We start from the raw sequence: 13,872 nt of genomic DNA, 5'->3' as shown, positions 1-13,872 counted from the left end.
CTCCCCCAGGGCTGAGGAGAGGGGCAGGCTCACCTCCCTCCACCTGCTGGCAACACTCTTCCTAATGCACCCCAGGAGACCATTGGCCTTCCTGGCCACAAGGGCACATTGCTGGCTCATGGTCAACCTGTCATCCACCAGCACTCCCAGGTCCTTCTCTGCAGAGCTGCTCTCCACAAGGTCAGCCCCAACCTTGTACTGGTGCACAGGGTTATTTCTCCCTAGGTGCAGGACCCTGCACTTGCCCRTGTTGAACCTCAGGAGGTTCCTCTCCACCCAGCTCTCCAGCCTGTCCAGGTCTCTCTGAATGGCAGCACAGCCCTCAGGTGTGTCAGCCATTCCTCCCACCTTGGGATCMTCAGCAGACTTGCTGAGGAGCCACTCTGTCCCCTCATCCAGGTCACTGATGAAAAAGTTAATCCCATAGCAACAATAGTTTAGCATCCATGTTTGAACGTAAAGAGCAATTTTGGACAGCAGTGAAAATGACTATTAAAGTTATATAATGATATAGATGATATTTTCCTCTCACCTGCAGAAGGAGTAGCACTTTTAAACTTTCTTTTTAATCTGTTCATATCCTATATATATACTAAGCTGTGAAGGTGTCAAAAATGGCTGGGATTTTCTGACCGGGAGAAATACCCATTTTTGTTTGACAGTTTGTGGTAAACATGGTCTTTGACTGTTTTGTACCCACCTTGCTAAAGATTAATGTGACCTGAAAGGACCAACTTTCTTTATGGTTTTATGATGTAGGCTTTATTTTACTGTGCTTGTTTGCAGAGCTTTCCTGTGGGTGGGGAGGAAAGAAATACTGCTTTGAAGTTAYGTTTTTTTGTCTGTCTTCCAACAGTAGAGATTGAGAATTAACCTGTGCTACCTGCCTTTGAAAACCTGTTCTACAGTCATTGTGTTCTTCCCTAACAGGTTTCGTGTTGTTGGAAAGTGTGTTAACGACTAGGTGAACTCATGAGGATATCAACGGCTGCAAGAGCTCTTGAATCTTTTATAAATAAGGATAAAGATAAGGAAGAGAAAGTACCATACAAATAACAGTTACAGTGTAGGCTAGTTTGTGTAGACTGGGAGTTTGTAGGATGGAAGGAACTTGTTGCATTRTAGCACTAAAAATTGTTTAAGTCAGTAAGCTGCTGTAATGATTTCAAGAACTGAATGGAGACCTTTAATCTTCTTTTGCAGAACCCCAAAACAAAAGAACAGATTGAAAGCTTGCTACAGAATGGAAAGCATAAAGAGTTACGAGATCGCCTCTGCTGCAGGTTGACCTTTGGGACTGCTGGGCTTCGCTCTGCAATGGGAGCAGGCTTTTGCTACATTAATGATCTTACAGTGATCCAGTCAACACAGGTAAGTTCTATAGCACCATATGAGAGAACTGAATGATTTCACAGCAACCGTTTGGATCGTATGATGCGCCACTGAAATACAAGCTTGGCAGGTGAAACGCAGCAGCCATTCATTCAGTATCAGGTGATAGTATGAAATGTTTTAGGACTGGAACAAAATAGAGTAGCTTGAGCAGGTTTAACTGGACATTCTGGTAGGCAGAATGTAATCACTTCCACTGGAATTTGGCCAGTAGTCAAAGCCTATTTTACTGCTGTGAAGTTGGAAATCATTAGCTGTCATAAGAACCTTTAGTATTTGGCAACAAACAAACAAACAAACCAAAGACCATCTTCCAACTAAATAAACCCCTTCTTTCATTTTTAGCCCATGTTGTGAACAACTATGCAAAAAAAAAACTACCCTAGGTAGCTGTCGCAGGTTTTAACAGGAAAATGAACAGGAAGTTCATGTTGATGAAGATGAAAATGTAGATTGACTGTGAAGATCATCGATATTGTAAATTGGTTTGCTTGTGGGTTAGATTTCCAGTAATAGTAGTTGCTAAAACTGGACTAGATAGTTGTAGAAAAGTACTGTTGTTAGGTGTACTGGCATTACTGTAGCTCTGTCTGTAGCTCTCAACTTTTTTTAGTAGAAATGTAAGAAAGCAATTGAAGAGATGAACTGAAAATCTCAAACAACAAACCTTGTTTTCATGTTACACAAATCACTGCATTGAGAGATTGAGTCATGTTTTATTTATGATTTAACACTGCACATTTGGATTAGAATTCTTTGTTAAAAAAACAGTGTAGAATCGTAGAATCATAGAATCAATAAGGTTGGAAGGGACCTCTGGACACCATCTAGGCCAACCTCCCCGCTCAGCAGGGTCACTTACAGCATGGTAGACAGGGTTGCATCCAGGCAGGCCTTGAAGATCACCACAGAAGGAGACTCCACAACCTCTCTGGGCAACCTGGTCCAGTGATCCATCACTCTCACAGGGAAGAAATTCCCCCTCATGTTCAGGTGGAACTTCCTGTGCTTCAGTTTCTGCCCATTGCCTCTTGTCCTGTCACATGGGACAACTGAAAAGAGTTTGTCCCCATCCCCTTGACACCCTCCCTTCAGGTACTTGTACACATTGATCAGATCCCCCCTCAGTCTTCTCTTCCCCAGGCTGAACAGGCCCAACTCTCGCAACCTTTCCTCATAGGGCAGATGCTTCAGTCCCTTCATCATCTTTGCAGCCCTGCGCTGGACTCTCTCTAGTAGCTCCATGTCTCTCTTGGACTGGGGAGCCCAGAACTGGACAYASTACTCGAGATGAGGCCTCCCCCAGGGCTGAGGAGAGGGGCAGGCTCACCTCCCTCCACCTGCTGGCAACACTCTTCCTAATGCACCCCAGGAGACCATTGGCCTTCCTGGGCAGAAGGACACATTGCTGGCTCATGGTCAACCTGTCTTTCTAGTTCTTCAGAGTTTGTACCAGAATGTTTTGGATTGGACTTCTTGACTTGTATATACATAGGGAAATTTTGGACCTTTAACTTAGATGCTTAGCTCTTGAGTCTGCCATTTTGATAGCTATGTATTGGGTCTGGGGAATGTGGCATTGTTGCAGTATTGAGTAGGGAGTAAGCGTAGCACGTTCGTATTTTTAATTTTAGTTATATTCTGCTGTACCTGAATTTATTAGTCTTATAACTTGTTCAGAGCAATAACAGCTGATTCGTCAGGTAACCCAGGCAGGTTTTTTTTATTTTAGGAAAAAATTGGAAAGAGTCTTATGAAGTGGCTTTGCATGTGGGGTGAAGTTTTGACCATGGAGGCTGTAGCTGTACCTTCTTGCTCTTTTGCTAGAGATTAGGGTCCAATGTGGTGGTGGTAGTGGTAGGAATACATGCAGAGGGGCACAGAAGCTAGTACATGGAAATGAGCTGGATAGATGCTGCCGTGAGGTAATGATTGATGTCAGTGCTGTGGTAGGGAAGACTGGTGGCAGAGACACCCTCTTTTGAAACATCCTTTGCTTGAACCAGTTTTTAGTTTGCTTTGACTTGCTGCTTAAATTAGTTAGCAACCAGAAGTACGACTTCCTGGGCTCATTTCTTCAAATGTTTTATACCCTCCTGTGTCCTATCTGTTGATTTTGGTCTGGCATGGTAGAAGAGGGATGGAAAATGACCTGACTTTTGTCTATTGCTATCTGCTTATCTCTCAAGCAATGTGGGTGAGTTGTAGGTATGTTGATTATCCAAGGAAATCAACTTTTTGATTATATAAGGCTTAATCACCTTTGCTGCTCTTCACAGCACTATTTTGTTCAGGATAGATTTATATGTTCTTTCTCAATGAACTTGGTCTCCTGTTGTCAGCTTTCTTTCCTACCTTTTCGATTAAAAACCTTGGAAGAAAGAGTTAATGGTGAACTGGTGAATGATCAAACGAGCTCCATGCTCCTTTTCTGTCTTGTAGTCTCATAGTGACTTTTTTCTTATATTTGCTTAGTTTATTTTACCAGTGGCTTTTTCAGTTGATGGGTTCCTTTATCACATTTATTCCCTAAATAAGTAGATTAAATATTTAATCTTTGCAAGTAAACTTTATAATGGATGAATTCAGAGTACGTTTCAAAATGATTTGATGTTGTCCAGGTTTTAGGCGTATTAAAGAAGAGCCTGAGATTTAACACTGATTTATAGTAGTTGGATTTTTAATATGCAAAATATGACTTTCTTCCACGCAAGTGAAAGAAGGGGGATGGAAAGAAAAAGAAGAGTTAAATACTTCTTTTTAAAATAAATAGCATGGGTGTTCCATAGTTCCTTTCCTTATGAACATGTGAAATACAAATGGGTTTGGATTGTGAATGTTAACCATACTTCAGGACTTTATATGCCCCCACCTTTATACAGAAAATTCAGTGAACTGTGATGTATTTTTAACTGTTTAATATACTTGGAATATCAATTAAAATTGCAAGTTTTTGTTACGATAAAACTATTAAATATTTATCTGCTTTGTCAACACTTTTTCTTATGAATGGAACTTCAGCAATGAGATAAAATGTTCTATTATGTGATTTATGAACATTTATTAAAATCTCTCATCATAGTACTGTGTACTTAAACATTTTAAAATAATCCTCACTTAACTGGCTAATACTCTCATGTAAATCCCTAAATAGATATAAATGAAATACTTTGAGCCTATAGAAAACAAAGTAAAGTGATATGCTTAAAATTTGGAACAGCTAGGACTCTGCTAAAGTTGTTTGACATACTAGTAATGCCTAAATTGTACAAGTGGAATCCAAACTTTCCTTGGTAAAATGAAATTCCAATAGCTGTTGTTTGTACAGGCTTTTAAAGGAAGAGAAGTAGCATATTAAAGCTCATTAGCTGGCTTTAAAAAATGAACTTGCATTTTACCATTCTATTTTTCTTTTCAGTTTAGTCCCAAGTGTAATAGAAAATTTACTTTAGATTTCTAACCTACATTGAGCACATCTAGAATGATACTTCCTTCATTTTTGGCCTCGCTGGCCTCACCTCTTGAATGCTAAACTAATCTGCTGTAAGTACTGCAATGATATGAACAAAACTTAATGTTGTGGTACAAGTGATCTTCACTGATCTGGTGCATTTTAAGGCAATGAGCTGAAGAGGTTAAACAAAAAATTGATTGAAAGCTGGTAGCTTGCTGACAATGATGGATTTGTTGCAACTATTGATGTTGCTTTAAACAAGTCCGCTTACCTTAGAAGCAAAGTAAAAACCTTGRTAGTGCAGAAGTTAGTAATGTAGAAGTTAGTAATAAAAAGTCACTTCACTTTTTTGGCCTCTGCAATCTGTTGAATTTGGAGCTGTTCATGCTCTAAGTGCCTGAAAATTGCATGCTGCTGTTGTGTTTTCAGTCTCTTGAAAGCGTGACTGAGGCTTGGATCAGTTTACTGATGCACATTCTTGGCAGAAAGTGAAATGTTTCATTTTGGTCAGCAGGGAATCTCTCTGTGAGTTCAGTTTTGTGGGCCTTAGAGGTTACTGAAAGTAGCAAAGCGGCTGGAACTTACTTGCTCACTCTGTGGAGGTTCTATTTTTAGTTGCTTATGAAAGGAGCCTATCAAGCTAGAAAAAGCAGTCTCTGGGAACCAGATTAAAACTTGTTTCTGAAGTAAGTTACGTCAGATTTAGTATGTTCATTTGCGTGTTTCTAGTGCTCTTCTTCCAGAATCTAATGACATAGGAAGAGTGGTGCTGAAYCTTATCTGGAAATGGGTAACCTTGTCTCTCTAAATCAGTTTTTATCTGTTACAGGAATAAATGGTGGTTCAAAGTAGACATTAGTATAATCAAATATGTTTTTCAATTAAAATAAAGCTTAATTAAGATGCATGTTTCAGTGCATGCTGTATTTTTCGTTTACGTGATTATACTGATATTGTACAAAGTCAAATTCAGAAAGATATAAAATATCCAGAAGTTACTTTTGAGTCTTCTGATGATCACGGATACTTAACTTTTGCATAAAACCTAGATTTTCATGCTCAAATACTGCTTCTGTCCTATTGAACTAGTTGGTTTTATTAGTAGGTAGGTAATCCATCACTGACTTCTACAGTGATATAACCAGTCAGCTTTGCATCATTGCTCTGAATTTGCTATTGCTATGTAAGCAAAGCTAAACAGATTGAAAGATCTAAATACAAGACTTCATAAAGTTGTTAATATCTCTTCAGTCATCTACCAAAAATCTCTCCGTTGCCTCCTTGATACCATCATTTTCCTGTCATTTTTCTTTTGAAATTGATCACCAGGGACTGGACAAGCAAGAAGATTATTTAATACATGGGAGTAGAAGTAGACTAGAACCATCTATTTTAAGTATACTGTGAATTTTGCTTAAAAATATAACCTGAATTGTGCATCAGTATAAATATTTGTAATACTTAATGCATCCAAAGTAATTTTTTAAAAATTCCCTGAGACAGTTACCATTTGTATGCTGATACTTGCTAATATGTTACTACACACTGGGTGATAATTAATGACAGGATGTTGACCAGTATATGTTTACTTTGGAAGCAATAGCTGAACATGAAACTATTCAAATATCTCAGAAGAAATTAGATGGGAACACTATCAAAATGAGAGTCCCATAAAGAGGAAAGAGAAACTCTTTAAACAGGGAAACTTTTTTAAAGAAAGGAATTATCCTGAGAGGTGGTGTTGGAGGTACTAACTGCCCTTTGAGAATGGGAGAGTAACAGCTGGAAAAAAATAGGTTTGAACTTCAGTAGCAGGTCAAGCTTCCAGAGAGACAGCCTGGTAGTAACAATTTTGTTGGCTAAGGAGAGCTTTAACTGTTGGTTAATGAAGCAGTGGGCCAAAATGTAAATGTGTGGGTTCTCAGAGCTTGGAGTCTCCTTTGAGCGCTAAAACCCTTGCCATCCCTATTAGAATTCTTGGTGCACTGTTAAACTTGTCATGGGGCTGAGACTCAAAACAGCTGCAGGTATCTAAGATAATGCTACAGAAGTCCATGTCATCCTGCTGCTGAAAAAACAGAAAAAAGTGTATGTGACCAGTAACATGAGGGATGAATGCAGACTAGGAAGGTCTAAAAGAGAATAAAAGTGGAATTCATAGAATTCAGATACTGAAGAGACTATATTTTCACAGACTCTCTGCTTTTTCACGTCTTCTCTCTGCTTTATTTTTATTTTTCTTCTGTAGCTCTAGCAAGGTCTTTGGTAGTAACACATGCAGGAGGATGGTGCAGTCGTCATTAATGTCTGCTGGGGGATCTTGATTGGCTAACATGTTTAAAGAATTTTGTTGTTCTACTACGTATCACATTTTTTTTTCAGTCTAGGTAATTCTTAGCATGGATTCACCAAGGGGAAATCCTGCTTAACCAATCTGATAGCCTTATATGATGGCACAGCTGGCTGGGTAGATGAGGGGAGAGCAGYGGACGTTGTGTACCTTGACTTCAGCAAGGCTTTTGGCCCTGTCTCCCATAACCTCCTCATAGACAAGCTCAAGAAGTGTGGGCTAGATGAGCAGACAGTGAGGTGGATTGAGAACTGGCTGAAAGGTGGAACTCAGGGTTGTGCTCAGTGGTGCTGAGACTAGTTGGAGGCCTGTAGCTAGTGGTGTCCCTCARGGGTCCAGTCTTGTTCAACTTATTCATTAATGACCTTGGTGAAGGGACAGAGCGTACTCTCAGCCAGTTTGCTGATGATACCAAACTGGGAGTAGTAGTGGATACACCAGAGGGCRGTGCTGCCATTCAGAGGATCTGGACAGGCTGGAGAGCTGGGTGGAGAAGAACCTCATGAAGTTCAAGAAAGGCTAGTGCAGAGTTGTGGCCTTGAGGAGGAATAACGCTGTGCACCAGTACAGTCTGGGGCTGATCTGCTAGAAAGCAGCTCTGGGAGTACCTGGGAGTACCAGTGGGCAACAAGTTGACCATGAGCCAGCAGTGTGCCCTTGTGGCCAAGAAGGTCAATGGTCTCCTGGGGTGCATTAGGAAGAGTGTTGCCAKSAGGTKGAGGGAGATGATCCTGCCCATCTCCTCAGCCCTGGGGAGGCCTCATCTCAAGTACTGTGTCCAGTTCTGGGCTCCCCATTCCAAGAGAGACATGGAGCTACTGGAGAGTGTCCAGTGAAGGGCTACGAAGATGATGAAGGGACTGGAGCATCTGCCCTATGAGGAACAGCTGCAAGAGTTGGGCCTATTTAGCCTGGAGAAGAAAAGGCTGAGGGAGGATCTTATCAATGTGTGTAAGTAACTTAAGGGGGGATCTGGAGAGGACGGGGCCAGACTCTTTTCAGTGGTGCCCAGGGACAGGACGAGAGGCAGTGGGCACAAACTGAAACACAGGAAGCTCCAAGTATGAGGAAAAGCAACTTCTTTCCTGTGAAGGTGACAGAGCACTGGACCAGGTTGCCCAGAGAGGTTGTAGAATCTCCATCCTTGGACATATTCAAAATCTGTCTGGACAGGGTCCTGTGCAACATGCTGTAGATTACTCTGCTTGAGCAGGGGGGTTGGCCTAGATGATCTCCAGAGGTCCCTTGCAACCTCAACCATTCTGTGTTTCTGTGAAACTTCTCTATGGCAAAATGTAAAGACATAAACCATTGATGTTTTTTATTCATTCAAAATCTTTCATCTCTGTCTAAAAGTGAAACTAGTTTAAAAGAATGTTTGGGGAAAAATCTTATCTCACCCTTGACTGGAGTGTTATTTAGATTGTGGTGGCACCCAGTAGTTACCAAAACTGCTTATGCTGAAATAGCTGGGATGAGGTGCAGAGAAGAAAGCACAAAAGATCTAATCTATGGAAAAGACCAACACTGACCCTTACTTTCCAACCAAAATAAATGAGTGTTTGAGGAATGAGGTAGTAGAAAGCTAGGAGATGTGAAAGGATGCTGGCATTAGAGGTCGCTGTATGCTCAAAAAACCCTCCAAATCTGCGGTGTTTACCAATTGGAAGTAAGGGATAAAGAAGAAATTTGTGCAGAATCCTGGAGGTAACAGGGTTRCCCACATGCTCAAGGGATGTTTCTGTTGTTGAGGTAAAGTTCTTGGGTAGCTGATAGGAAATAGAAATAGTAAATAATAGTTTTACATTTGTAAGGACAGAGTTTTATGGTTTGTAACACCTTGCCTTTCTTGTGTGGACGTGAATGTAACTTATTCTATCTGAACTTGCTTTGATTCCTAATGATTTTGAAAATGATTTTGAAAATATTAAATGCCATAGTTTTTTTTTCCAACTAGTTCCAGTTTGTCTAACATAATACTGCTTCCAACTAGTACCAGTTTGTCTAACATAATACTGCTTCTTCCACAAATCTTGAGAGACAGATGGCTGAGAGGCTGCTTGTTTTTCTCCCTTGTATGTGTCAGTGCATATTTCTATTCACCCCAGTTTATGCCATAAAGATTTACTTGCTTCATCAACTCCTCGTGCTCACCTCTTACATGGTATGTTGCTTTTGGAAAGGTTCTGGCTTGATGCACAGGACAGCAGAYAGCTTGTCTGTACTACTGTTACTTGTTTAGTGTATAAATCGAAGACTTTACACATGTGGAACACTTCACTAGCAGTAAACTTTTTTTTTTAAAAAAAAGTAGGTAAAGCTGTAACATTCTTCTAATGCAAATTTAGAGCTAAAAATTTTGGAAGCCATTGGTGAAAAGATAACCAACTTATACTGTGAACATGGAAGTGAAGATTAGCCCTGACTATCACCAGCCACATATGGCTTGTTTAATTAAAATGGATTTTTATCAATTGATTCTTTCAAAAAAAATGGTTTGTACCTTTTGTACATAAAGTATATTACAAGATGAAGACAGATGTTTGCTGCTTGAGGATTCTACTGGTCCTAGCTTTCCTTTTAGGCTGTTTGGTCACTGAGAAATGTTCTATTATTTTCCTCAGCTATTTCTCTGTTTGCTCTCTTTCTTTCTGTGAACACTTTGGGAGAAAGAAATATGCTTGTTCTGTGAATATCACTGAAAATTTACTGTTCTGTATTTTAACTCTTGACATTGTATTGTTCTGTGTGAAAGATGATTTTTAATATTCGTATCTATTATAATAGAGCTCATGTTTCCTTTTTTTCTTTCTCTATTTTTTTCCCCAGGGGATCTACAAGTATCTTGAGAGGTGTTTTTCAGACTTTAAGCAGAGAGGCTTTGTTGTTGGATATGACACACGAGGTCAGGTGACCAGCAACTGCAGCAGTAAGAAGTATGAGTATTGATTACATTTGCAAGACTAGAAATTAAATTGTGGCTTTGAATCAAAATATGAATTCCATTCTGTCAGAACATTTTTATGTCATGAACTGCACAGACTGTTTTCCCCCTCCCCTTAGTCCATTTTAATAGTAATGAAGAGTGGCATGAACTAAAGTCTTGTAGTACCAGTTGCCATGCAAATGTGGAATGTAAGGCTAGTCACTTCACCAAAAAATTTACGCAAGTCTAAATATGCAAGAACATTAGGCAGACATTAAGAAGTTGATATGCTGGGAGAGAAATTTGAATGTGAAGGTAAACTCAGAATACTAACACCTACTTTGAAATCATTTAATATTAATGTGCTATTGTTAACAGTGTCATTCTTTTATATTGCACATCCGATTAAACATGCTTGGGTGAAAAGAATTCTACCTTCAGCTACTGTAATTCAGTATTTTGGTACCTGTTACGTTAGTCTGTGATCTCAGTGTATTTCTGCACTGRAAATCTCTCAGCTGGAATGCCTAAAATGTAAACTTTGGTGAGGTGAAACTGTGCTATTTGTGGGAGGGAGAAGAGAGGATGTTTAGCCAAAAGGGGTAGTGTTATTAAGAGAACTGCTTTTTGAATGCTGTAGGGATCCCTGATTCCTTGCAGATCTTGTCATTAGGGGAGGAAAACAGATCAAGTTTAATAGCATGCTTTAGAAAAATATAACGGTTGTTACTGTAGTTAATTGTTTATTTTTGTCATTATTTTCAACATTTAATATTGTAAGAATATAGAAGTCCTTGGTATAATAGAGTGTAGAATCTAATGACTGCCTTCTTAGAAGTGACTGTCTTCTAAGTTTTTTTTTTCCACTTCCCCCAAATCCGCATCTCCATACCTTCAAGTTTGATCTTTATACSTAGTACATTATCTGCCAGCCTTCGTATAAAGTTTTTGAGCTTGTGTATTGCATTGAATTTGCAGGTACTGTTATCCAGGTTGTTTGGGTTGTATACTGCTTTAAAATGTAGATATTTAAGGGAAATACAAGCTTTGTGAGGCTGAAAAGGAGCAATTCTGACTTGATGGCAGCACATTCGTAATTTTTCTCACGTCAAAGGAGCAATTCAGTTCTTAACTGCCTGCTTTCTTCTGTCTCCTTGGATTGACACATAGTTACACAACTGTTAAATCAAACTGAACCTCCCCAGAAGAGTTTTTTTTCAAGCAAATCAGCATGCTCATCCARCTTTCTTTATGTGAGCCCTAGTGCCCCTTTTTTGCATCAGTTCCAGAGCTGAGGGAGGTGGCTGGATGTGAGGAACATGGCAGAACTTCTGGCAATTGCCCATAATTACGTTGGCATAAGCCAGTTGTGGCTTAGCTCTTGAAAGCTTTTAAGTGGTTCAGGTTACATTTAATAGGCACTATGGTGAAATTCTGAGTAACTGAAAGTTACACTGTTACAGTATACTCATCATGTGAGATAAGTAATTAAGTATTGATGCTTGTCTGTAAAAATAAGTGAGCAAAATAAACTTATGCTATGTAATCTCTCATCTGCTTTGCCTCTCTGAGCAAGACTTCCCAATTCTAACTGCTGAGTTGTGTATACCTGACTTGAAAAGAACTGCTTCCTATCAAACTGTTACGTGAAAGAGAATTAATTTTCCTGCTTCTTGAAAGGGAAAAGATTATTATAACGGCAGGATTTAAAACCACAGATACTGCTGTAACTGTGTCTAAATTGACTGGGATAAGAAAATGCAGGTTTGCAGCAGTGTGTTTTAGGAATAGGATTGCTTTATGTAAATTGTCTGAAACTGCTGAACAAGCTGTGCTCTTCGGGATACCTGGTTCTATCTGTCTTGAATTAAGGACAGATGTTACAGCAGCAGGCTCTTATCTCTTTTTTTGATACCACTAGCTAATTTACATGGTTGATTGAAGTGCTTTGCACTCTTCAGTCAACAAATGACAACTGTCACAGATTCTACAACCAGAGAACTGCTGCTAGCAATACAAACTGTGGGATGCAGCATTTAGTGTAATCAATAACACACTAGAGGGAAGTAGGAGAAACGTGAAATGAAGGTTACGGTAATACCGTGAGAGTGCTCRATTGTTGTGGGGAGTTGGGTTGACCAAATGTTTTCTTCCTGTTGATAGACTTGCAAAGCTCACTGCAGCAGTGCTCCTGGCTAAAGATGTACCTGTGTACTTCTTTTCAACATATGTCCCTACACCCTTTGTGGTGAGTTGTCATCATCTCTTTTGTACTGATGAACCATACAGTTAAGGGAGAGTTTGAAAATTTGCTTAAAACCTGAACTAATAATGTTCTTAAATTCCAGCATGTAAGCAGAAAAACAGGATGTTGGGAACACTTGGCTTTTCAAAGAGACTATAAAAAAAAGTCACTGAATTCTTCTCTGTGCAAATAGTTAATAGAATCACATTTCATCCTAGGTGTTGCTGTAATAGGGCAATACTTACTGCAGTCCAGGCTTTGCTGTATTAATTACAGGTGACATATTTTGCTATTATTTTATTCTGTACTTAAACATGTAAGTGTCGTAGAGATCAAACTGTGTATGTGTAGAAATGCACRTACAGAAGGAGTGTATGTTTTTGGACTGTACAGTAATGCTGCTTAGAGTGGAAGAAGTAAAGGACTATTTTCATTTTTAATATCTCAAGCAACAGAGCTTTCTGTTCCCTTAAAGAATGTTAAAATTTTTATTTAAAATGTGCTTAATTTCTTAGGACAAGTGTAATGCCATAGTCATGGAAGCTGTTTCTTGTAAAGTTTTAGATCTTATAAAATAGAAGAAGGCTTTTCTAGTATGCTGGTGTATGTTGATCTTTTTTCTAGGGGAGGACTGAAAAGACTAGGCATTATTTAGGTAGGAGCATCTGTAGTTTTTCAACAAGCCTTTTGGTGAATTCCTTCATTCCTTTTCATTTTTTTCTTCTTTCTCAAAACCCAGTGTAATTCAGGTGTAAGCTTTCTTTACGTGGCTGGTTAAAACTATGTTAATGTATTTGGGAAATAGAATAATGTTTCTATGCAATAAAATAGTGTTACTGTGTCCAAGTTTTCTCTCTGCAGAAAATGGAATGATAAGCATTCATGTATCCAGTTTTCAAATAAGCTGGTGAAATATTAAGAGCCAATTGTCCTGTAGCATCCTGTTACAGAACTGTCCTAATAATTGCATGATACTTGTGCCAGCTGCTGAATTCATGGTTAAATTGATGTAGCTTTTTTCTTTTTTTTCTTCTCAGCCCTATGCTGTTAAGCAGCTCAAAGCTGTTGCAGGTGTGATGATCACAGCATCCCATAACCGGAAGGAGGACAATGGATACAAGGTGGGTCCAGGGCTGGAAGTTTGTATATCATGGCCAGCTGTTTTCCAGTATTATGTATATGGCTTAGATGTACTGMCAGACATTTCGGCTTTTTCTGGGTGGGGACACACGCGTATATGTGTGTGTTCRTTGGGAAGAAAAGTGATTTCAAGTAACTCATCTTTTTTTGACTTCTCAATTACATGTTTTTTTTCTAATACTGGAACTTAAAGCAACATTACTTACGTATCTTGAGCGCAAGTCTACTGTGACATTCCACAGAGTCTAATCAACAGGTAGAGAAATACCTAAGCAGCTTATTATGTGTTCATTTCTTAAATTTAGAAATGAGATCAAAACTGAACAAGGACTTCAGAGATGAATTGGTCAGCACAGTAGGTAACT

The 13,872-nt window shown here is 39.3% G+C and overlaps 1 protein-coding gene across 1 annotated transcript in view; it reads left to right on the top strand.

Annotated features, from left to right (window-relative positions):
* The window catches only part of PGM2L1 (phosphoglucomutase 2 like 1), a 53,357-nt gene that overhangs the window by 22,747 nt on the left and 16,738 nt on the right, over window positions 1-13,872 (top strand). Inside the window, exons 2-5 of the mRNA XM_085311204.1 lie at window positions 1,204-1,371; window positions 10,026-10,132; window positions 12,286-12,370; window positions 13,405-13,488. Coding sequence (XP_085167330.1) covers window positions 1,204-1,371; window positions 10,026-10,132; window positions 12,286-12,370; window positions 13,405-13,488 — 444 coding nt within the window. The remainder of the gene's footprint in view (window positions 1-1,203; window positions 1,372-10,025; window positions 10,133-12,285; window positions 12,371-13,404; window positions 13,489-13,872) is intronic.

The sequence above is a fragment of the Rhea americana genome, unplaced genomic scaffold (assembly GCF_003343005.1).
Source record: "Rhea americana isolate MKP2758 unplaced genomic scaffold, rheAme1 scaffold_335, whole genome shotgun sequence".
NCBI lineage: Eukaryota > Metazoa > Chordata > Aves > Rheiformes > Rheidae > Rhea > Rhea americana.
Note: the sequence above shows the minus strand (reverse complement) of the source record. Positions and strands in the feature narration are given on the sequence as shown.